Source organism: Gobio gobio (genome assembly GCF_949357685.1).
Source record: "Gobio gobio genome assembly, chromosome: 19".
NCBI classification, from domain to species: Eukaryota; Metazoa; Chordata; class Actinopteri; order Cypriniformes; family Gobionidae; genus Gobio; species Gobio gobio.
In genome coordinates this window covers 43,370,936-43,398,127 of record NC_137112.1, presented here as the reverse complement: position 1 = coordinate 43,398,127, position 27,192 = coordinate 43,370,936, and the positions used below count along the sequence as shown (strand labels likewise).

The following is a 27,192-nucleotide window of genomic DNA, read 5'->3' as shown; positions in this document are numbered from 1 at the left end:
TTTTGGGTGAACTATCCCTCTAACTGTATTTTCATTTTTGGGTGAACTATCCCTCTAACTGTATTTTCATTTTTGGGTGAACTATCCCTTTAACTGTATGTTCATTTTTGGGTGAACTATCCCTCTAACTGTATTTTCAAACAAACACAAACAAGTTTAAAAATCCAGTTAGAGGGATAGTTCACTATAGTTCAATAATAAGTTTGCACGGTTGGATGTGATATGAGCTAAGCGATCGTCGGATTTAATCACCGTTGGTAGCATGATTTATTGTAATGCTTTTTTTTCTCAGTCGGTCAAAAGTGGCAGACAACGCACAAATGCGTACAGTTGTTTATCTAAGTGCAGGGCTCCAGACTGTAGCCATATATATACAAGTGTATGTGAATATTAAACTACTATTTAAATATTTGTCCTGCATGTTCTGCGTCTCTGTGTGAATGACGGGCGCAGATGCACACACACACACACACGCGTGACACTCGCTTGCTGTCTTTGTAGTCTCTGCCGTGTGTCACTATATGAGGACATGAGAATTTACTGTTTCATTTGAGAAAACTGTCATATCATTAAATGAACACAGACAATCAAAGGTCTTCACGGCAACCCGTCAAAATAAAAGTTTGGTTTAACGTGAAGAAATTGACAGAATATATTAGGCTACTGTTGTAGCCTACAGTAGATTTAGCTACGTCTCTATGTAATAATAATTTGTCTCTACTAATAATAATAATAATAATTATGCCTAGATGGTTGATTATTTTTCACTTGAACTTTTTCAATAAACAATATTTACTTTTAAACAGCATATAGCCTTTAAATGTTTATGTTTCATTTGCTTATAATGATTATCATAAATAATAAACAAATTATATTTAACTTATTATTTATATATCGTGATGTATATCGTTATCGCAAGAGGCTCATGTATATCGCAATATGGATTTTAGGACATATCACCCTATTTTCGACCATAAAATGAAAATGTTTAAATAATTGCTCATGGCCATATTTAAAATTTTGGCTTGTTTTTATAAATTGAAAGATGAGTTGAAATAGTTTCTGTGGTAATCGACAGCATCTGTTGCATACTTAACTTGACATATTGACGTATTTCATTATTGCTTACTTAGCAATGCTTCAAATTAAAATATCTTCTAATGCAACACCCTACTTGCATTTACATTTTGCACTTTTTAAAAGATTACATCTTACATTATTGCATATTACAATTTTGTGTTGTCTATTCCATAAGATTTCTGCTTCAAATAGATCATGCGTCAGTTTGCAGAGAAAGGAACATCTTGAGTTGAGTATTTGTGAAGCAGTCAACACATCCTGAAGCCCCAAGCTCTCGCTCCGCTAATGACGTACAGTACCTGTCTGAGTCAAACATTCCCTAGACAAGTATTCTCTACCTTCCTTACATACAATACGCCACTCAGAAATGTGGTTTGCAGCATCTATGAGTAAGGAAAGCCACCATTTGGTACCTCTAAGGTGCACTAGGCGACACACAGCCTCTTTAGACACTCACATTTCTTCTTCAGACACAAACATAGATGTGGGGTCTGGAATAAGGTTATTCCTGGCTGTTTCTTGCACTACATTGAAGGCTCCAGGCAGCTCCTGCTGAACACGGCTGTGAACAAGCGTGCCCTTTTCATAGCCAATAATATTCACATTCTCCAACCTTTACCACACACACACACACACACACACACACACACACACACACACACACACACACACACACACACACACACACACACACACACACACACACACACACACACACACACACACACACACACACACACACACACACACACACACACACACACACACACACACACACACACACACACACACACGTCATGTTGTATATCACGGTGGAAACATTACATTCACTTCTGTTGTTGTTAAATTAAGCAAATTATTATTACTAGGGCTGGGTTTTGATTCGATTCGATTTCCATTCACAAGCTTTTGATTCAATATCGATTATTGTAGATGTATAAACTATACATGGGTGTCAGTTGGTGCTACATTACTGTAATATTGGATGTTAAAATTAACTGATTTAAATATAAACAAATTACACTCAATTATGTTTTTTATATTAATAAAGTTATAATACTAACTTTACAATTACATGATCATATTTGTTTTTGAAATATAAACATTTAAATGGTGGCAGTCATAAAAACTTGACTGATTTATTCAAACATGCATTAATATTGAAGAACATTAAACATTATAATTAATATGTAATGTGGTGCATATATTTATGAAAATGCTCATCTCTAGGGTTCATTTTTCGAGCTGACTAACGAGTTTATGGTCACTGAATATGGTTTTTCTGAGATAAATGTGACGTTATGTGTCATATTATTTACATGCTGTTGATGTCTTTCTGCGGTTGAAACACTGAGCAATTACATGAGACATGACACAGATTTTGGAAAGTTGTAATGTATCTTTTAACATGTACATTTAGACGTTCATTCATGTTTATTTTGCGCTGTAACTGGTATTAAAGCGGAGGAGATGATCAGTTCACATGAGCTGCTCTTGAACTGAGGCACTGCGATCTGTCACACCACATTAAACAGCGGCGAAACAGTATTTTTTAAAAAATGAGAATCGATTAAAATCAAGAAATTTATATTTTTTTACCCAGCTCTAATTATTACTACACCATCAGTGTTAACCCCTTGCAGGCACCTTTTGGCATTTTTTCATGTAAAATAACTCTAAAATACTCTGAGATGTTATGATTTGTTACAGCACCTAAATTATACACTTGACTTTATAAATATGTACATATTTATACATATATATTTTCAGTGTTTCTGAAACAAGTCTCTTCTGCTCATAAGGCTGAATTTATTTGATCAAAAAAACAACAGTAATATTGTAAGTTTATTAGAATGATTTCTGAAGGATCTTGTGACTCTGGAGTAATGATGTGGAAAATTCAGCTTTGCCATTACAGGAATATATTACATTTTAAAAAATATTACGTAGTAATATTTCACATTACTGTTTTAACTCTATTTTTCATCAAATAAATGCAGCCTTGTTGAACATAAGAGACTTCTTTCAAAACCATAAAAAAAAAATCTAATTTCAATAATTTGACCACCAAATGTTTGAACCTAAAATCATGTTTAATAATTTCTTAATATAGGTGAATGTCATAATTTACTCAAAGATACTTAAAAAACAAAAAAACAAAAACATACAGTAAGACAATGGTACCAGTGTCGGAAAGTGAGTTGGTTTTTTGATTTTATAAATATTTTTTTTTTCATTAATTAATTTATTTATTATATAAATATAAATATATATACTTTTTTTCTGAGGGCATTTTTTGCAACCATATAAAACACACTGTGTGTGTGCCCCATTTATGTCAAATACTTAACCTTAATTCATTTAAATAAACGTTCCATCTGAATAATTAATATGATTAACTTGGCTTCGAATTTAATTTTATGTGTAAAATTTTGTTTATATAATAATGAAAGCATTGAGCTTTTTGTCTCTCTTTGCGAATTTGCTGGCGTTTTGCCCCAAACCCTCCTTTTTTTGCCTTTCATGTTAAAAAAAAAGAAAAGAAAACATGGTCGTACCATTCTTGATAGCAAATTTATTAATCTCTTTTTCTTTTGGGACCATGAGGTTGACCACAATTTAGATTTTTCAGGTTTTAACATCATTCATTATGGAGACAATTTATCCCTGCAGAAAAGGACAGCAAACGCAACACACTCTGGCATACATAAGCTTTACACCAGTGTTTTCACACAGTTGTCAGGTTTAACCTACATTACAGTCACTGTGAGATTAAAATAGAGCAAAATGATTTGAGATGGAATCAGCCCCAAGCGAAAACTGCACCATAAGAAGTATGGGGGGAAAGACTGATGTTGAAGGGGTACTTTGGGTAAAAACTTGGCCATCTGACTAGAGAAAACGGAGAAAAAAAGCTGTTTTCTTCCCCTTTGCAAATAAGTAGGAAACTCCTAATTCACTGGGCATGTTGCCGTCCGAGGCCACTCCCACCAGTCTGCTAAGGAAACGCTTGACCAGTCAAATACCGCCTTGCTATAGAAGGACATACTTCTTAGCAAACTTTTAGTCAGAATGGTGTGGACTTGTATTGTTCCCGGGTTGAGTTTCTAGTGAATAGGGGTGTAACGGTACACGTATTCGTTCCGAACCATTTCGGTACAGGGCTTTCGGTTCGGTGCACGCCTGTACCGAACGGTTTCCGAAAGCAATCTTTAACAGTTAACAGTCGGCTTGTTTTAAGCATGGAACACACTTCAATCCGAGTTCCCACACAAACATATTAAGTATTCAGTCCATTTTTATCACTAAATTCAAATGATAAATGCCGTTTTGACGCTCTTTAATGTGACGTGACTGAATAGGCGCGTTTATTCATTCAAACGGCCGTGCGGCGCGCGTGTGAACGCAATCGATCATCTCTTCCTAAAGAATAAACAGGAATTCATATCTTAAGGTATGTTAAAGATACATTACAACTTACTGAAACACATCATATGTGGTGTAATCGCTAAATCAGTGTTTCAACAGCAGAAGACGCCAATATTAAAACAGCTAATGTCACTCAGCATCACATTTACCTCAGGCAGTCATTCAATGTCCACAGCTGTTTTTTTACTAGAGAAATCAACTCTTTCACTAAATATATGACCTATATTAGCCTATATATTCATTATATTAGCCCTTATATTCATTATATTGTACTGAACCTGTTACTGAAGTCTTGATTATTTAATGCATGTTCATGAAAATGACAGCCACTGTGTATAAATGATTATATTTCAACAACGAATTGAAGAAAAAACTTTCATAATTAGATTTAGAAGTTAATGCAAAAACTGCATTATGTGAAGTTTACATGTTTGCGTACAATGTGTTGATTATTATATCTAAAAATAAATAGCAACTGAATTTGGGCTCATAGTTTGGGCTCTGTTGTCAACCTTTAATATTAATGTGTAAGTAAGGGCTCCCTATAGTTTACAGCAATATCTTCAATAAACTTTGTTATAATTTAATTCATTTAAGGACAGACACAAATTTTTTTCAGTAAACCACTGTTTAAAGCTACACTGTGTAACTTTTTTAGTTTATTCTTAGCTAAAAACACTTAGTTCTTTCAAAAATATATGTGCTCATTAATGTATATTTACTTCTTTCAAGTAATAAAGTATTCTCGTAAGTTTATAATATGCCATTGAAAATACATACGGGTAAGGGGTTCGAATGCGGGTCACCATGTTGCCCCTCCATCTTGAAAGTACATTAGCCAAAGAGGGATATACCCGTAAATTCAAGCTGGATGGTCATATACCTTTTAACCGCTAGATGGGGGGAAATATCACACAGTGTAGCTTTAATAAAATAAATAAAAAGCAATTTTGTAAAACTGCTGTACTGAACCCGTACTTGTACCCGTCAATTTGTTGAACCGGTACACCCCCACTAGTGAAGGATCCAGCAGGTAGCTAAAGAATCGTGGCAAATAATCGCGGCAAAGAATCGTAAATATGGAGAGAACTCTGTGACGGAATATTTGAAAAACCTCATTGTTTGTAATCACCACTTCAAACTGGATGACCATGAACACAGTGTTTTAGGCCAAATGGCAAGGAAAACTGAAAGAATCTGCAGGTGTTCTGCCAGTTCCGCCCAACCCCCGAAGCAAAACACTGTTGTGTACAAGTAAGAAAGCTGTTGCCACAGTGTTCCTTTTTTACCATAATGCTGTTTTAAGAGTAGACATAGTACAATGCAATTTTCTGTGATAAACCTACCCTTACAATAGCTGTTCTGTTAATAACCCTCTGTCGATCCAACTGTCCGTGGGTGGGGATACAGAAATGCGAAAGTATAATCTGTTTGGGGGGGGGGGGGGGGGGTGTGGTTCACAAAAGCCCTGGAGCTGTCAAACACGTCATCCGGTGGACTGTTGCTGACAAAACGATTTTCTCTGTCCAGGTAACACGGAGAACGAGTAACCAGTGTTCATTCGCTTGTATTATAACAATACGGAGCGGGTTGAAAATCGATGAAGCTACACTTTAAGCACGAACCTGTTTGGGAGGAGAAGCCGTTGATTTCTCTGAGGGGAATCAGATGTGTGTGTGTGTGTGTGTGTGTGTGTCTGGCTGTGTCTCCGGACCCCAGCGGTGATGAAGGCTGAAGTGTATGTTTAATCACTTAGCTAACTGCTTATTTTCACCAGATGCACTGACTTCCCAGTGCTCTTTATCTTAGCATGTGTGGCTTTGACGCTTTGGAAGGCCTCTGTCCGTTGGTGTGTATATGCATTTGAAATATTGATGGTAATATTTGATTTGGTGTGCCACACTGAGTATGCGTTTTATATGCATTTCGATTAGTAGGATTCTGTGTAATGGAGTGTGTGAGAGGAGAGAGATAGAGAGTCATGTGGAGTTTGATGTGTAGTTTGCCCTCAATGCATTTTATATTTTTATTTTTAATATATTTAATATTTTCCCTTTTATTTAGTTTCCCTTGAGAACATGCTTTTACTAGCCTGGATGCCAGCCGAATTTAGCCCCGCCCACAACATTTGAGTTCGGGAAATTCGGTCTGGACTTGATCCGTTGTGGAGCAGCTGTGCTCGAACAGGAGCTGTTCGGACCAATCAAATTGTCAGGGCGGGCTTTATACGATGATGGACAGATGATAAACATTAACGTAAGCATCCACGTCACCAAAGAGCGCTTGGGTTGAATTTGTTCTAATCCTAAACGGAGAACTTGTTCGTATATGCATTCACCTTTACTATTTCTCTCAGAAATGATGATCGTGTTGGAAAGTACTCCGTGTATCCTTAAATTATTTTTTACAGCAAGATCGTTTACACTCATCTTCTTCTTCTTCTACTTCTTCCAGTGTGCGTGCAGTTGAGTTCTGTTGACAACTATGCGTCGCTCCATTGCTCTGATTGGTTGTAGGTCTATCCAATTGAGGTCTTTCCTGGTTTGGTTGAAACACGCCCCATAATCACAGCCCAACAGAGCAGTATCAGACTCATATTCTGACTAGAATCTGAGTATGACGACGTCAAGCTATGCTTTTACAGCATTTAGTGAGGAATCCATGTAATGCAGTTTTCTATGGAAGCTTGTTTATGCCACTGAATAAAAACTAAAAAAGGTAATTACGACTTCTCACAATTCTGGCTTTTTCTCAGAATTGCAACATATAAACTCACTCAGACAGTAGTAGGAAAATTAAGCTGCTGTCACTTTAAGAGCTAATGCACGGATCCAATATAGTGATACACATTTTCTTTCTCAACTGTATATGTTCACTTAAGACATAACTGATAACTATGTTTAAGAGGATGCTTGCCAAGATGGGCATTTTGACATAATATGTCTGTTCAAGCGCAAGAAGATGTGAAAGAGTTTCTGGGAGAAGTTCCCTTTCGTGTCTTGTGCTTTCATAACAACGCATTACATTTGTTTGCGTTCATGTTCTCACAACATTGCAATGTTAGAATTCATAAAAACGTTACAGGCCAACTGGCGATTGATTTTGACTGATTTTGACTCCCATTTGGCACTTGGCGAGTGTATGTGTAACTAGATACTGGTGGTGCTCTCTGTGCTTAAATGCGTCTTTGGCATCAATTCTCTGTCCTGGCTGAGTTTTCCTCAGGTGATCTTGCGCTTAGGCATCGAGTCAAGTCAGATTTCAGAATCACACTTACTAACTTACTAACATGCAGAGGCACTCGCAGAGGCACACACACTGATAATAGATGCAGATTCACCCATAATATAAAAGGTAATTTATTGTTGGTAGTTCCTGCAACTGCAAACAGGCTTTATTTATAAAGTTGGTTGTTAATAACTTAACTAGTAAACTAGAAAAAAAAGTTCTGGATAATTATAAGGATTTCTGTCACATGTTGGCCGGAAGAATTGTTCCATGTGTTAAATGTATCATAACTTGCCTTAGAGAAGCATCTACAAATGACTAACTAGCAACTTTTTATTACAAAGACATCGCTAGATGCACTAGTAGTTTACTAGAATGTGTTCGATAAAACAGGACTATGACCGCTTCACCCAACGGTTCTGTGTATCATGGCACAAAAACCCTTAGCAACCACTCTTAGCAAGGTAAACAGATGTTTGTTCTCATTGAAGATTGTATTATTGTGAGAGAGAGATTGAGTGAGTGAGTGTATTACCTGCATTCAGATTTAGCATATTCCTTAAGGGCAGTCCTTTGTTCATAATAAAAAATCTGTTGAATGTCCTTCTAATAGCAAAGGGGTTTTTCCCATGTCTGACTGTAACAGCACTCATTTGTCATTTGCGTCTTGTTCCCGTGTTTTAGTCCTTTCAATATAAAAGTCTTCGCTACTGAGTGACTCTCTCATTGCCTTCAAATGGCGTAATAGGGCTGGGACGGTTACCGCATTACCGCAATACCGCGGTCACGTGACGCCTACCGCGGGTCTGAGATCGTCACCGCCATCACCGCAAAAAAAAAAAAAAAACATTGGCCTGCCCATGTGTGCACGTTGTGTCTAATTCCATGGATTCATTGATTCTAATGACATGGATTGTGTCTAATGACATGCGTGTCTTATATGGATTCAAGGTTTTCTAAACAAAACATAACAAAAGATGGAGCAAATCCGACCTTTCGCGAGTTGGGGAGCGCAATTTTCCATTATAACATTCCATTTGTATCCGTGTAATGTCTTGTAGCCTATAATTTGAATTAAATTTTACTAAAGCATAAAATACAGGCGCATAAGCAGGTTTTTAATTGCACGTGCTTAACACTTCTCTCACATGGTTGCGCAGCCGACAATAGCGGGTAGGGAGATAGAAGTCATGAAAGCAGAAAAAGAACGCACCGCCCGCACGCCATGGGTTTGTGAAAAAAAACACGGCTTCAGAAAGAACAAACTGAGCTGGACCTGCCTCAGCACTCCTTAGTACTGGTAAGTTTTTACTCTCTTCCAACTCTGTTTGGGAAAGATTGACTACAAATAAGCTGGGCCTGCGAAATTTCATTCAATATAATCAATAAATAATGTGATTCTGAAATTCCAATTTCATTAAAAGGCTATCGAAAAAGATATCCGTCTGGCAGGCTTACAAGCACAGTAGTGTGCGACACTTGGTTAAATTAAATAGCCTTCGTTAAATATTTGAACCACTGAGACAAAAGCGCACACGAGATATATAAATTAATATGAATATGTAAAAATATGTAATATAAATATAAATAATAAGTAATATCCAATCACGGTGTGAGCAGCGACACTTTGTAAAATTAAATAGCCTTCGTTAAATAGCACCACTGAGACAAAAGCGCACACGAGATAGGCATATAGCCTATATATAAATTAATATAAATATGTAAAAATAGGTCTAATATAATATAATAATATAGTATGTAAAAATTATTTATGTAATATAAATAACATAAATAATATAATATATACAATCATTAGCCTAAATAGCCTTGTTAAATTAAAAAGTATTCGTTAAATAGCCTTGAACCACTGAGACAAAAGCGCACACCACACGAAATATGTAAAATAATATAAATATGTAAATGTTATAAAATATAAAAAAAATATATAAAAATTATAAACGTAGCATAATATACAATCACGGTAGTGTGAGCAGCGAGTGACTAGCTTGTTAAATTAAATAGCCTTGAGCCTTCGTTAAATAGTCTTCATTAAACACTGAGACAAAAGCGCACACGAGATGTAAATTGTAAATGTAAATTAATAGCCTGAATTTGTAAAAATATGTAATTTAAAAATATAAATACTATATAAATAATATATTATATTATATGGGCGGGTGTGCGCGAAAGTCGTTATAGTTTAAGTGATTGTTTGATGACGGCAACTGTAATCTGAAAGTAAAAATATGGGAAATAAATAAACATGAACAAATAAATATATATTACTGATCAACAAATAAAAATGTGTTTGTTTGTCTTTGTTTATGCTGTTCCATCTTCAGATCTCTTAGTCGGGATCTGATCTGCTCTCTCAGCAAAAAATATGAAGGCTGGGATGTAAACCATATAGATTTCGTTTTGCCAGCACTTTTTTTGCAGATATCATTCCATTTTTGTTCTAATTGTTCCTGTTCTAAACGTGAAAAAAATACATGTAAAATAAACATGTTCCTTATTATATGTTCAATTGCCTGCGCTGGTGTGTGCGTGTGCGGCTGTGCGCGAAACTCGATCGGGAGCCCTTTAAAGCGGTTTACCGCTGAACCGCGGGAATTTCTTGCTTTTCAACCGCGGTAAGAAAAAATCCATACCGTCCCAGCCCTATGGCGTAATAATGTGACTTACACTCACCTAAAGGATTATAAGGAACACCTGTTCAATTTCTCATTAATGCAATTATCTAATCAACCAATCACATGGCAGTTGCTTCAATGCATTTAGGGGTGTGGTCCTGGTCAAGACAATCTCCTGAACTCCAAACTGAATGTCAGAATGGGAAAGAAAGGTGATTTAAGCAATTTTGAGCGTGGCATGGTTGTTGGTGCCAGACGGGTCGGTCTGAGTATTTCACAATCTGCTCAGTTACTGGGATTTTCACGCACAGCCATTTCTAGGGTTTACAAAGAATGGTGTGAAAAGGGAAAAACATCCAGTATGCGGCAGTCCTGTGGGCGAAAATGCCTTGTTGATGCTAGAGGTCAGAGGAGAATGGGCCGACTGATTCAAGCTGATAGAAGAGCAACTTTGACTGAAATAACCACTCGTTACAACCGAGGTATGCAGCAAAGCATTTGTGAAGCCACAACACACACAACCTGGGCTGGCAGATGGGCTACAACAGCAGAAGACCCCACCGGGTACCACTCATCTCCACTACAAATAGGAAAAAGAGGCTACAATTTGCACAAGCTCACCAAAATTGGACAGTTGAAGACTGGAAAAATGTTGCCTGGTCTGATGAGTCTCGATTTCATTTGAGACATTCAGATGGTAGAGTCAGAATTTGGCGTAAACAGAATGAGAACATGGATCCATCATGCCTTGTTACCACTGTGCAGGCTGGTGGTGGTGGTGTAATGGTGTGGGGGATGTTTTCTTGGCACACTTTAGGCCCCTTAGTGCCAATTGGGCATCGTTTAAATCCCACGGCCTACCTGAGCATTGTTTCTGACCATGTTCATCCCTTTATGACCACCATGTCCCCACCCTCTGATGGCTACTTCCAGCAGGATAATGCACCATGTCACAAAGCTCGAATCGTTTCAAATTGGTTTCTTGAACATGACAATGAGTTCACTTTACTAAAATGGCCCCCACAGTCACCAGATCTCAACCCAATAGAGCATCTTTGGGATGTGGTGGAACGGGAGCTTCGTGCCCTGGATGTGCATCCCACAAATCTCCATCAACTGCAAGATGCTATCCTATCAATATGGGCCAACATTTGTAAAGAATGCTTTCAGCACCTTGTTGAATCAATGCCACATAGAATTAAGGCAGTTCTGAAGGCGAAAGGGGGTCAAACACAGTATTAGTATGTGTTCCTAATAATCCTTTAGGTGAGTGTATGTTGCTGTCACTGATCTATATAGAGAACATTTATATAGATCAGTGGTTGCTGTTCACGGTCAGGGACTATTTTCTTCGGCGGATGGAAGGATTTTAGGGATTTTACTTCATGAAAGTTGCATTGATGCATATATTTTGGCTTTAATATTTGTATTGTGTGGTAACCGTTTTATAAAAGCAATAAGTCCCGTGTGGTTGATGCCCGATGTCGCTAGCTGAGCAGAAATACGTAATCATGGTTCCCTCAAAATTGGATTTTCTCCTTAGCGTAAAGGTTGAGAGGTCCATCTATTATGGTTTTTCAATGTTTGTAGAGTTAGTTAGTGGAGTAAATATATAGGCTATAGTCTGTGTGTGTACACAGCTTTTTAAAAAATGATAGGTGCTGGTGTTTCGTGTGCATTCGGCCAATCACCATACATTTACGTAACTTGTAGTTCCTATTGTGCTGGGTTAGACCCTATTCTGAAATAGGAGCAAAAGGCGTTCCTAGAGCTACAATTATTCCCAGTTCCTGCGGTGCGAACAAGCTAAAAAGCGGGTACTTCCACCATTAGTTCTAGGAACTTTGAAAAGGATCCTCCGGTGTGAAAGCCCCATAATGACAGAATCTGTGAGTGAACTGTCCCTTTAGCTCAAATGTTTCTGCTATAGTTCCCGTCCGTTCAATTAGGTACCACATTTTCAGTTGAAATTGCTTTGCTCCAGAGGTCATGATGTGATAAATTAAATCTGAATGGAATCTGAGAGTCTTGAATGCAGTTGAATTGCAGTATGATGATGTTTTGAGGGGGATCTTTGGTCTCATTAGTATTCAGACATTTATTGCATCTGCCCGTGTTCTCCCGCTGCCGCCCCCACACACTGCCCCTCAGTGGTCAGGGGTGGAACAGCGCGCCGAAGACCACCTGATTCTGAACAGCTCTGCGTAGTGTGAAAGGATGCGGTTGGTTGCTGGGTTACTGAGCGATAGAAGGAGGTTCAGGATTGTATGGCTATAAGAGAGTGGAGGTGGAATAGATGCTGCATTCAGCTGGCTGTCATTCTGCATTCAAAGTTTATCACTGCAAGGTCATTTGAAATACCGTCATATTTCTATAACGCATCTGTGATCAGGATCTTTTCTATTTGTGTTTCTTTGGCTGGCTGGCTTTTTTTCTGAAGGAAAGCACTTCCTGTGCCGGGACACGGTTGTTTGTCACTCTTGTTCCACAAGCCCACACAAACACACACGTGCACACACACACAGGTAGAGGGGAAACTCTATGAAGTGGTCTGTGCTCCCTCCAGCTTTCCTGGTGTACACTGACTGATTTTTCAAGAGAGAGAGAGAAAGAAAGATGGAAGTGCAATATTACGCAGCACCTGAAAATAGTCCCCAACACGCTCCCTGTGCAAGCAGGTTGTCACGTTGGTTATGTTGACCAAAGTTAGCCTATATTCAGGCACTGCATAATGTCATTGAATCTGGGGCACCCATGGTACGGCACAAAGTTCCTTGATTATTACGCAGGCCTAGAAAATTGCGACTTCTAATTTTCCGTCAGTCTTAGTACACAATGTAACTACAGAAAAGTCAAAGGTTTAAATAGGAAAAATATCAAAACTCTTTGGTCCTTTTTGAGCGAGATGCTAACGGTCTAATCAGATTCAATGATCTATGCTAAGCTATGCTAAAGCTTTGCCACGCCAGACCCGGAGATCGGCTGCATGAATTCGAAAAAGGTAAAACTCAAATGTCCAACTCTAGATGAGTTGGAAAATGAGCCTATTTTCAAAAATTGTGGCGTGTTCCTTTAATGCATTTTTCCTGTCACTCAAAAATACTAAGCTTTAGTCATGCCACAATGCTTCTACTACCTTTTTATACATTAAAACTTGGGCTAAGTTGTTAGAGTGATGAATTATATTTAAATTGTATAAATGTAATATATATATAAAATGTTTGTAATATATGAGAAATTACCTCCAAAAGATAGTCATTGTTGCGTTAAATGAGAATAGCATCAAATAGACAAAGTAGCTTTAGAAAAAATCAAATAAAAAATCTACATAGAATTTATTACAAATAAACTTTTAGGCTTCAATGGCCATGAGGGTGAGTAAATGATGAAAGAATTTTCATTTTTTGGTGAACTATAGCTTTATGGTTTTTTTATTAATATGGAAAAATGTAATCTTTCTTGAGTCATTCATTTATTTATTCATTCATTTGATTTGTTCAAATGGCTGATTCATTCAGGAATAAAGTAATTGGCTCTCTTTATGAATGGGTCATTGAATCACCAGTTCACCCTATTGATTCGCTCAAAACGCGGATTCGTTCACAAATCAAACACTGCTGTGTGTTACTCAGAGATGCACAACAGTTCTGCTCTGGCTTTATATGTAATATTGTCATTGGCAGAATTGAGCAAAAGCAGACAATGCTGTGTCTAAAATAATATCACAATATTAACTTCTTTTTTATTGAACTGTTGTATAAAATCAATATTACATTTTGCACTCATGCTGTTCAAGACAAAAACATCAAACAACATTAACTATAGGCCTATCATGATATAAACATGCGACGACAAACTCATACAGGGGCATTTTTGCCCTGATATCTTGAGTTTTAGGGGCATTCTAACTGCATTCTATAGGGTCCATCATGCTGTGAGTTTTTGCCCTGATGAATGTAGGTCCGGTGCGGGGTATTGTTAAATGTGTTAATAATTTGTATGCGTTTTTTATATATTTTATGCGTATTGATATATTTGCCCTGGCAACATCCTAACATCATGGTGTTTCATGGACAAGTAGCACTCATACAATATAAACATTTAATTTTGTAAGCTGCATTACATGTTTTTTAAATGGATGACAGTCAATTTATTGATATTTTGTTGCTAGATGGAAGTAGTTCATGTGCTGGTATGTGCCGTATATATTCTGTTACTTTGAACAGAGGACATTGTGATGTTTTCCGGGATGATAAACGACATGATGTCACACTGACTCATGTCACGCCAGCTATTCGCCACATGCACAAATGTGCCTGCTTGTGTGTGTGTGTGTGTGTGTGTGTGTGTGTTTACATGCTTCATTTTCACATGAATATGATAAATGACATGCTGTGTTTACCAATTATAGAATAAATCAACACATTAAGTAGAACCAAATGGGAATCAAATTAGCCATTTCCTCGGATCAGCATTTAGAATTTGTTTATGGCAGTATTTCTCTCCTCACACTTTTCTGTGAATCAGATTATTATTAATAATTCCATCAATAATTTTTGGATTTGAATGATTCATCCGGAAAGTTTCCTAAAACACTGCTTCAGTTTTGATTTTACTGTAATATATGTAAATATATTGTAATATATTAGTAATATATAAGTCGTTTTGCTTTATGGCTGTGGGCTGATCTCAGATTAGTCAATGTAACTTGCAGTGGCTTTGAGTGTAAAGGAATATAGATCCCATAAAATGTTTAACTTTATTCTCTCTTCTGCGGAACACAAAATAAGATATATATTTGAATGTTTATGCTGCTCTTTTCCATGCAATATAGATTACAAGTCACATGGAGCACTTTTATGGTGTGTTTGTGTCTTTCTTGGAGCTTGACATCCCCATGTAATCTCATTTCATTCTATGGAAAGGAGCAGCATGAACATTCTTTAAAATATCCTCTTTTGTGTTCCACGGATGAACAAAACTCATGCGAGTTTGCAATAATGAGTGCGAGTTTAACTATTCCTTTAAGTGTGCTGGACACATGAATAAAAAAATACAACTCATCCTTTGAATTCATAATTACTGCATTTGATTTAAAGGATTGAGCCAAATCAATGTATGGCTGAAGATAGAGTTGATATTTTATTTAGCTCTTATTACATGTCCAGACAAATATGTATCACAACACTAACCAAAACAATTAAAACAGACTTAATTAACATAAAAGGGATGTTGAGCGTTAGATGTTGAAGGTGAAATTTGCATGTGTGGAACAGTAGGGCATAATGTTTGTGAAATGTTTTTGTTTTAGTAAACTAGCTAATGGTTTGTGTGTGTGTGTGTGTGTGTGTGTGTGTGTGTGTGTGTGTGTGTGTGTGTGTGTGTGTGTGTGTGTGTGTGTGAGAGAGTATGTACAGTCTTTAGAGCATAAATAAGCAGATATGAGTCAGAGATATTTATGGATTGCCCCACAGGCCTCTGTTTCCTCTCTCTCTTTCTCTCTGTTCTCACACACTCTGCTGATGGATGAATAAAAGTAGAGGGGTAATGGATTGGGAATACTGTATTACTTTGTCATCAACCGCACATCGCTTAATGAAGCTCTCTAGCTCCCATTTGATATGTAAATGTGTGCTGTTTATTTGCATGATATGACAAGTTAAAGGCTGCTATGTTAGGAAAGCCCATCATTTAAAGCAGCCATATTTAAAACAGGATTTGCTGGCTCTTTCTGTGAATCTCATGAAAAGATTTCCTGGCTATAGTCACCCTAAAATCAGAAGCATTTTTTTTTAGGACCATTGTAAAAATTTTCAATGAAACACCCAAAAGCATTTCCCCTTAAAGGGTCACTTCAGTGATTTAAGGGATAGTTCACCCAAAAACGAAAATTTGATGTTTTTCTGCTTACCCCCAGGGCATCCAAGATGTAGGTGTCTTTGTTTCTTCAGTAGAACACAAATTAAGATTTTAAACCCCAACCGTTGCTGTTTGCCAGTCGTATAATGCATGTGAATGGGGTCTAATTCTATTAGAGTAAAAAAAACATGCACAGACAACTTCAAATTAAACCCTGCGGCTCGTGACGACACATTGATGTCTTAAGACACGAAACGATCGGTTTCTGCGACAAACCCAACGGTATTTATGCTACTATTTTCACCTCATATCAGACGAATGTCATCAGCTCTCTAGACTGCCATCACTTCCTGTGAGTAAGGTCAAAAAACTGGCGCTGTCATAGATATACACATAGATACCGCATTAGTGCCTGCGCGGATCGCTCTAATGAAGAATCTACGTATATGTATATATATCTATGACCCGGCCGGTATTTTGACCTTACTCACAGAAGGTGATGGCGGTCTGGAGAGCTGATGACATTCGTCTGATATGAGGTGAAATAATAACATAAATACTGTTGGGTTTCTCGCAGAAACCGATCGTTTCGTGTCTTAAGACATCAATGTGTCGTCACGAGCCGCAGGGTTTCATTTGAAGTTGTCTGTGCATGTTTTTTTTACTCTAATAGAATTAGACCCCATTCACATGCATTATACGGCTGACAGATGGCAACGGTTGGAGTTAAAAATCTTCCTTTGTGTTCTACTGAAGAAACAAAGACACCTACATCTTGGATGCCCTTGGGGTAAGCAGAAAAACATAAAATTTTCGTTTTTTGGGTGAACTATCCCTTTAGCATTAGGCATTGTATCAGTAGAAATAATTTGAATTATGGTACTTTCCCCACTCATATCCCCCTGAGATGAGAGAATTATGCATTTTATTTCTTGAAAAATTCCTCAGATGACGCAAATATCGTCATTTTGCGTCATCTGAGGATTTTTTGGCCAGAGGCTAAAGACTACAGCCACTAGATGGAGCTGTTCCGCATGTTATCAACCCGCCCATAGGGGAGGGATCTCACTCACAGAATGTAAGACACAGATGGCCGCACGGACAATCATAACGGAGCGCGGTGCAGAGTAAAGTGAGTGTTTCAACTTTTCAATGAATTCCTGGGATAGTTTAGCTTCCATATGCGATCTGATAACATGCCAGACTGGCGCTTAACGTTACCTCAGCTCTGCTCAGCTCTTCATGATGAATGAAATCTGACACTGCTGCGTCTGTCCCGTGACTTTCGTTCGGCTCACTCACACTTTATTGAAAAGACACGTTCAGTTTTTAATTGTAGTGTTTATTCTCTAACTGAACGAAATGATTGTATTACTATGAAGATCAAAACGACGGTGTATGGAGTGGCCTCGTTGAGCAGCGAAGCAAGTGCATTCTGGGAGTTGTTGTCTTTCATCCACATGAGACAAAAATAAATTTTCTTTCTTTTCTCAGTCTAGAAGGCACCAAATTCAAAAATAATTTCACATTTCTACTGCATAAATGACCCAGTTTAAATACAGAGCTTAATGCTAAATCACTGAAGTTACCCTTTAAATCTTTATTAGTATAATGCATTTAAAACTTATAAAATAAATATTTAGAGAAATGCTCTTCTCAAATAGCCTGACAAGCCAGACCCACATCAAGATGTTGGGTCTGGGAACTCTCCATTGGCAGGGCTCAATCCGAGGGGCGGGATAAACGGTTTTCTTTCAAATTCCCTCTGCAAGCAATAGGATAGCGCTACAACCAACCAGAGCAACGAAGAAGGTGAAGCGGAGCTAGTTGAGAGATTAAACTTTCACTGTATCCGGTCGGCAAAACTCCGAACACATCTTCCTTTCTTAAGAATGACTTCAGAGCCGTTCTTTGTTCTTTTCTCAAAGAAAAGCTTAACTCCAAGTCTTCCAGAGTCGCGGCCAAAGCCGATTAGAAAGACCACTGTTCGCCAGCTGCTTTGCGGACCGCGGCAACTCTGCCGTCATTATGTTAAGCCCGCCCACCGACTCTATACACAATGTGATTGGCTTGACCAGAGTTTGGTTTTTCCAGCTCGCAAGCCAACGGAGAGTTGCTAGACGCCCTGGCTGCAAATTCGATTTGCTGTGTCAAGATTTCTAGGCTACTTCTCAAAGGCTTGCCTGAGGTAATCCAGTCATAAAAATCTACTGGTTCATGTAGGTCGTCTACAAACCGGAAGGTTGGTTGTTCAATTCCCGGTTCCACCTGACCAAGTGTCGAGGTGTCCATGAGCAAGACACCTAACCAAAGCTGCTCCCGACGAGCTGGATGGAGCCTTGCATGGCTGACACCACCGTCGGTGTATGAATGGGTGAAAGTGAGGCCATATGTAAAGCGCTTTGGATGGCCATGGGTCTGTTGAAAGTGCTTTATAAATGCATTTACCATTTCATAGGGCCCTAAATAAAATTTTATGTTTTCAAATAAGACATGCTTTTTATTACAAAAAAAATATTTAACTGTTAAAATGGAGTCCAAAAAATGTCAAACGGAAAAAAGACTGAATCCAGAAATATTAAAACGGAATTTGGGGAAAAAAGGGCCCTAATAGACTAAAAGATTTTTCTACACATTACACACATTTCTACACTACACATTTTCTAAGGTCCGGTATTGTTGTAGTTACTGATGTATTAATTAAAGGTGCACTATGTAACATTTTTCCAGTAAAATATGCAAAAACCACTAGGCCAGTGTTATATATTTTGTTCAGTTGAGTACTTACAATATCCCAAATGTTTCCAACTATTTATAAATCTTGAGAAAATTGCTATTTTAACCAAGGAACCGGGACGTGTGAGGGAGTCGCCTGTCGTTTGCGTCATATCTGCGTTACCCTCGGTTTCCGGTTTTATTTTTGCAGAAACGCTTTACTCTCACTGCAGTGTGAACAAGTGTCATAGCAGCCGCCGAGCGAACGCACAGAGTAATGTCATAACTTCATTTTCAAAGATGTGTCTAATATGATAAACAGAGCTGCGTTACCTCATACTCATGACCGGAAAAGCGGAAATGGCGCTGGCGACTGTGGCATAATAAAAGTCCCGCTGCTCGCGAGGCGTGTGTTGTGTTCATCTCATTAACAAACGCTCCAGCGGCCTTGCTCAGCTCCACAACACTCGGTCCTGCTCTGCTTCATACTACAGTAACATCAATGATCGCATCCATGAACATGATTTCATGAGTCCCATGAGTCCTATCCCGATTCTTTTCCACCGGCTGTGAGGTGAAGACCACATGTCCCAAGATGCTGTGCTCAAACGTGGCGTCATCAAACTACACCTTTGTTTTGAACAGGCGACCTCTAGTGGACGGAAAAGTTACATAGTGTACCTTTAATATTAGTTAATATTTTATTTTATAAAAAAAATATATATTATTATTATTTTAATGCATTCGATTTTTGGCAAGTGCATTTGTTTATTTCATGTTTTTCTGTGTCATCTTTCAGATTGCCTCTTTGACATCCTGTAAATATCTCATATTCAGTGCAGTGACTTCTGTCCGCCGCTGTCACTCATATAACTCTCTCTGTCTGTGTAGTAGCAGGATCAGTGAGCCCGGGTTACTCTTCTCCCGCAGTAACATAAGGCTCTTTTTCTGTTACACGGGGCTAAGTGCTTCATTCAGTCGTCTGTAAAATGTTGGCAAAACGAGGCCCACAGCGTATAAAAGCTTCCCCAAATGTCCTTACACTTAAACGCACACGCACGGACGCACACCAACTAACCTCTTTCATGGTGCAACCTTTGCACAGCTGTCACACACACATAAAGGAGAAAGCTTGAGTCTCTGTGTGTTTGTATAAAGAGATGGTATTTGACAAGTTAAATGGCTGTGTCTAACACCATCAATGCATAGAAAACAACCCACTAGCCACTGCCACGACTGAGCGGCGTGCTGCAATGCTTTACAAACAATTCCCTTTCAGTTTTAGTAACGCAGCTCTAGTGTTGAGGTGTTGAGGAGTAACTAAAAGGCAAATCACTTTTTTCCCTCATAACACTTATTTAAGGACAATTTTAGATGCCATGGATCTGTTTATGCTAGCACAGTTTCTCCAAACACTGACTTAAAGAGGCCATGAAATGCTTTTTCAGATCTTTGCTGTTTCTGGGGGTTAGCTTATGAATTTTTTTGCATTGTAAAAGTTCAAATATTTGTAAACATTATATTTTTCCATCCTCATTCTGTCAAAAACACTTCATTGTTTAAATTGTTTTTATTAAATTGCAGAGTAACCTCTTATACGCTGTTATATGATGCCTCAAATGTTACATTTCCATTGAATTCCCTTGTTTTCTGTCTCATATTGAGTGTTTTCAGACCTAGACTAGACTGACAAAGAGTGTGTGATCAAACAAATCCAAAAATGTTCATGTGTGTGTGTGTTTGATTGAGGGTAGAGTGATCTTGGCAGTGAGCTGTAATGTTTCTTTGAGTTTAATGTACGCAGCTGTTTATCTTCTCAATTAATTTATTTTTCCCTCTTTTGTCTCCCGCAGGAAACAGTCGAATATGCCTTCCTTATCATTTTCACGATCGAAACCTTCCTAAAGATCATAGCGTACGGCTTGGTGATGCATCAGAACGCGTATGTCCGAAACGGATGGAACATGCTGGATTTCGTCATTGTTGTCATAGGGTATGTTTTATTTGCTTATATTCCAAAGCTTAGCTACTGTTTTAACATCTTGATGCTGGGTACACACCATAAGATAATCGGGGCGAATTTTGGGCTGATTTCTCTCTTTTGACAAGTCCCGATTGTCTTGATGGTTCTGCAGATTATCTTATCAGGTTTCCCTGTGGTGTGAGGTGTGTTAAGAGTGACTGAGGGCCCGTCCACACGGAGACACGTATCAGTGTATACGTATACATTTTTTTTCGTATTGGCGTTTCGTCCACACGGATCCGGCGTTTTGGGAGACTGAAACCGCTATTTTTTGAAACCGGGTCCTAAAGTGAATAAATCTGAAAACGACACCCTTGCAGTTTCGTGTATACAGCCAATCCGTATATTTTGTGAAACGGTGATGTCATCACACCACGTCCTGCGCGGGGAAGACTTGAAGGAATACAACTACGGGCACTGGGCATGCGCACATCAATACTGTGATGTTTAATTACTGTATTTGCATTATTGTAAGGGTATGTTTAGGGTTGGGGTAGGTGTATGCGTTAATAAAACACATCTGGTAAGTAGCAAATTTATTTATTGTTATTTTATTGTGAGATTTTACCTCACCTCCGACTGTTGCCGTACCCCTTCTAGCCACAACTCTTCTTCTCCGTTTTTAGTGTATTTCTGTGGCAGAATTACAGTGCCACATACTGGCCTGGCATGTATACTACATCGTTTTGAGCCGTTTTCATGCTCTCGTGTGTACGCAGATATTTCTTGAAACGAGAAAAAAAAGAAAGATCGGATAGGGAAAGTTCTGGCTTCGTGTGGACATGGCCTGAATCTGCTCGGAAGAACGTCGGAGGCGCCCCGATCTCGAATCGTAAATATTCAACATATTTCGAATATTTTACGATCAGAAATCCTGTTGGGTCGGGGGAACCCCGAGGACAAACGCGTGCACGCTCTGGAGATTATTACGTGAAAACAAACGATACCCAATCAGAAGCGAGCTGATGGAAGACTCACCTCCAGCTCACGCTGTAACATGTAAAGGCCATGTTCACACCGTCACCATGACTTCATCTAAACATTCCCCCCATTTTTCTGTATAAAGCATCCATATACTACAAGCACCATTTCTTCGTGTCGGTCGTCCGCAATGTTTGTTTACTTAAATCTATGATTTCTTATTGTCATGTTTGTGGACTCTCACATTTTAAAAATCTTTTAGTGTGACCCCAGCTTAAAGGGTTACTTCGGCAATTAGCATTAAGATTTGTATAGGAGAAACCCGGTAGTATATTCAAATGATCGTGCTTCCCCTGCTCATGTCCCCCTGAGACGAGAGATTTATGTATTTTATGTTTGGAAAAAACCCTCCAATGAAGCTTTTTTGGCCAGAAGCTAGAGACTACAGCCAGTAGAAGGAGCTAGTTCCGCATTTTTTCAACCCGCCCACAGGGGTGGGATCTCACTCACAGAATGTAAGACACAGATGGCCACACGGACATTCATAACGGAGCGGTGCGGAGCAAAGCGAGTGCTCTCAATGAATTCCTATGAAACAATAATTTTACGATGCGACGACAATAGTTTTTGTGCGCACAAAAAACTATTGTCGTTGCATCGTAAAATTATTGTAGAGTCACTGTGGTGAGATGGACTTTGTAACAACGTTTTAAGTGCCTTTTATGGGTCTTGGGAGTGTGAATGTACTGAATGCCAATGGAGGCCTGTCTGAAGCCTTTCTCAGCATCAGCTTTCAACAAAAATATCTTCATTTGTGTTCCGAAGATGAACGGAGGTCTTACGGGTGTCGAACGACATGAGGGTGAGTAATTAATGACAGAATTTTCAATTTTGGGTGAACTAACCCTTTAAGCTTCCATAGGCATGAACTGATAACGTGCCAAACTGGACACGCACCGTGAATGACTGTGAGGCCGTGAATGAATACCGGTCAGCCGTGGTCATTTTAGTTTCGGTTTAAAATTAGGTCCAATTCGGGGGCGGGTTGCTTGAATTGTGGGTTCACGAAAACACGACAACAAAACGGTACAATGACAAACTCACTTAAATAGGCGCATTTCGCTTTGAAACCAAATCTTCCGCGATCATCTTGTCTATCAGCTCCTCACTCTCTGATGAATGAGCTGTGTTTGTGCTGCGACTCTCGTTCAGCTTACACTTTATTGAAAAGACACGTTCAGTTTTAAAATTGTAGTGTTTGTTCTCTATCTGAACTAAATGATTTTATTACTATAAAAATGAAAACGACGGTGGGGACGGTGCCACGGTGGGCAAGTGATTTAACCGGTAGGCGTGGCTTGGGAGTGGCCTCATAGGGCAGCGACGCAAGTGCATTCTGGGAGTTGTTGTCTTTCATCCACATGAGACAAAAATACATTTTCTGGCTTTTCTCAGTCTAGAAGGTACCAACTTCTAAAATAATTTCACATTTCTACTACATAAATGACCCAATTTAAATACACATTCATCTTTCCAAATAAATGCTGTTCATTTGAACTTTCCATTCATCAAAAAAATCTGAAAAAAATGCATCACTGTTTCCACCAACAGTACTGATAATTATAAGAAATATATCAGAATGATTTGTGAAGGGTCATGTGACACTGAAAACTGGAGTAATGATGCTAAAAATTCAGCTTTGATCACAGGAATAAATTACATTTGAAATTAGTAAACAGTTATTTTAAATTGTAATAACATTTCACAGTATTACTGTTTTTACTGTATTTTTTGATCAAATAAATGCAGCCGTAATGAGCATTTCAAAAACATAAATTCTTACACAACCCCAACATATGCCCATGTCTTTCTCTTTGTGTTTTGGTCTTTCTTCCCATCATCCTCTAGAATGTCACTTTCACAAATTTTCTTCCTTTGAGGCCCTTCACCTTCTCTTCAACTCCCAAAACGCACACACACTTCTCATGCAGCTATATGGCCCAGATAAGACCCGTAAAATAAACCAGTGACGCTCTTTATTTTCAGCTTTCAGACTTCCTGTGCCAGTCTTGGCTCTTTCTATCAACCATTACTTTTTTATGATGAGGAAGAATCCTTGAGAGTCCACCTCTTCCGGCTAGTTTTTTTTATTTAAATGTGTTTTAATTTTATGTCACTTTCTAGTGTATCAGCCTAAAAAGAGATGCAGAAGCCCAAAGATAAAATGAGGGGAAAAGCCGCTCCTCTTTTGTCCGTGCCGCAGGCCTGTTTCATACCGCATGCATAAGCAGTGTAAGCAAACGCAGCGTAACTGCACCATCAGGCTCACGTTGTGCTTTCACACTTACAACTGCCTCGCTATACAGAGAATAAAGCGTTTCTGCTACCCAGAGCATTTGCTTTAATAATGTCTGTAAATTATACAATGGTTATTGTAAGTGTTCCATTTGAGAATTATTGCAAACTTGATATTCATGAAATCTAATTTGCATGAAGAGGGAGACCACATTTACATTCAAATGATAATTAAAGGAATATTCTGGGTTCATTACAAGTTACAAGCTTGATGGACGACATCTATGGCTTATAGGGGTGTAACCATGTTCAAACCGAACCGAAAAACCGCGATACACCACACACGGTTCGAACCGCGATACTCTCATGTCGAACCGAACGTGCCCTGCCCCGGCCCAGCTCTTACTTCTCCTTTTTTTCTTCCTTGATATTTGATTAAATAGTAATTAGTACACTTTTAACAACTAATAAGAGCTGTATTTTTACTAAATATTAATACAATATTATTGACTAAATATGCACTAAGTGCATGTCACGTGACTTGGGTGATCGCTCAAGTTGCATGGTGGAAGGACAGAGAGAGCCACTTTCCCCATTTAGCCAGGTTGGATGAATGCTACCTTGGAGTCCCAGTGAGAGGGTGTTCTCTACAGCAGTGCTATATAGGCTATATGTCAGTTTATTTTCGTAACAAGCTACGAAAATGCCAAAGTCTCTCTCACCTTAGAAAACCGAACTTTCATGTCCTGTCAGCCATTATACTGTGCTCGTAGCGCACTGTATATCACGTCATATATAAAGCTCAAGAGAAACTACAATCATGCAACGTAATCATGAAATAAAAGTAAAGTAGCAATAAATCACGTAACTGGTACGCCGTGTGTAAGCTGGGAAGGATTCGCATGCAGTTATGATGTTCATTCTGTTCATCAGGAGCAGTTTTCATGCAGTTCATGTTCGTATTGTGGATTCGCCATGGTAACTGTTGTTTCCATAACCCCAAAATGCCACTTTATTTTCACTTTTGTTATTTTGTATATTTTTAAATTAGTGTGGTGGCTGCTTTATTGTGTTACAAAAACTACTATTTAATAGCTTTAACTTATAGGCCTATATTTATTGATCAGTATTAGTCATATTCATAGAATTTGTTTGTTTAAGTAGGCTAAAGTGGGACATTATTTGTGTGTGGTCATTCATTTTTGTGGAATAAATGAGCTTGTTTTTTGTGTTTTTTAAAACTAGTCTAGGCTAGTCTACAGTGGAGGCATTTATTTCCTTTTAGTTTACTCAGGTTTGCTAACTGCTCTAAAGAAAACGTGAAGCCAATGTATAACGTTAATAAAGATAAAGTTAATAAGTTAAATTGTTGTTGTTATTATTAAAGGGATAGTTCACCCTGAGATGAAAAAAAAGCCATCTTTTACTCACCCTGCTGTTCTAATGCTCTATGTCCTTCTATCTTTTTCTGACCTCAAAAGTAGAAATTTTAAAAATAGTCCTGCACGCGCTCCTTCCTATAATGGCAGTGGATAGTGACCAGGCTAAAACATTACAAGAATTATACAAAAGTATCACGCAATGATACAGTGAGACGCGCGCCTTATATGGAATGTGTTCAGGAGGCACACTATAAGGCTTTGCGAGAAATAAACCGTATTATTCTGTCAAAATACTGAGCTCGCTTGTTACTCTGAGTGCGCTCCTGTGAGAGTGCGTGCTAGCTGTCAGCACTGACTCAGCAGCCCCTCACGCAATGTTGTCATGACAACGGTACACAATATTCACTTCAGGAGGTTTTATTATTTGTATTATTTCTTATCATATACCTTATAAAAAAAGACGAGAGTCGCGTTTGTTTCTATTGAGCCTGATTTCTCAAAATGGTGTGTGTGCTTGTGTGTGTGTGTGCATGTGTGTGCTTATCCTGGGTACCTAGACTGGGTAAACCCAGCCTGATCTGCTGGCGATTTGATTTCTGCCTGCAACTCAGTCTGGAAACCTGTACATTAAATTCTACTGCTTCTGTTATACTTTTGCGGGAACCAATCTGACTGGCTTATCCACCTGGCACGCTATTGGCGGGTTTAACACGATGACGGATAGAGATGCGATGGGTCGTTGCTCGTTTATCACGCCTCTTGTGCAGTAGAAAATACAGAGCAGACTCCCCAGACCAATGTTCAATTAGTGTTAATTTTGTCGCTTATTTTTTATTTAGTCTTAGTCCTGTGCCAAATGTCCTTGTTAGTTTTAGTCATATTTAGTCATTCACACATCATTTTTTGTTAGTTAAGTTTTAGTCGACTAAAAGTCTCATCATTTTAGTCTAGTTTTAGTCAAAAGACAACTCAAGGTATCTCAGTCAAGTTTTAGTCGACTAAAAGTCTCGTCATTTATAGTCTAGTTTTAGTCAAAGGAAAACTCAATATATTGTGTGGCAAAATAAGTTAGATAAAATATATATAACCTGCATAATGTTTGTGCCACAACACCATAGCTAACTGGTTGATTTACAGCGTAGATGCCTAAAATCAGCATTAGCTTATGAGACGATGGGCACAAATATTTCGATCTTGATTCAGTATGAATTCCTATGTATATGGCCTACTCTACATATTTATATAAGCAGTTATGATCTGCAATACTTTTTTGAGCAACTAGACTACATGTGTATTGATTAAAGAGCCATACAGGCACCAGTAATGGCATTACAAGTGAAAATGTATATTTTTCCATCCACAAAATGACTCTAATTTGCCTCTTTGCATTTGAATGATCTATTTTAACCTTAATTAATACACTAATTGTAATATAAATAATACAAATATTAGAAGAAACATTTTTTAAGCAGTCATTAATGGACCATAATTATTGCACAAATAGTATTTAGTACCAAAAGATCTCCTCAAAATATTCAATAAATATTATTGAACTTAAATATATGCTATTTATTTTAAAAATAGTTAAGGTGTATGGTCACATTTGACCACCAATGAGTATGAGTCT

General features: G+C 38.2%; 1 protein-coding gene across 1 annotated transcript in view; it reads left to right on the top strand.

Moving 5' to 3' along the window:
- cacna1da (calcium channel, voltage-dependent, L type, alpha 1D subunit, a) overlaps positions 1-27,192 on the top strand; it is a 152,274-nt gene that overhangs the window by 21,657 nt on the left and 103,425 nt on the right. The window contains exon 4 of the mRNA XM_079845004.1: positions 20,798-20,937. Within this exon, the coding sequence (XP_079701130.1) occupies positions 20,798-20,937 (140 nt within the window). The remainder of the gene's footprint in view (positions 1-20,797; positions 20,938-27,192) is intronic.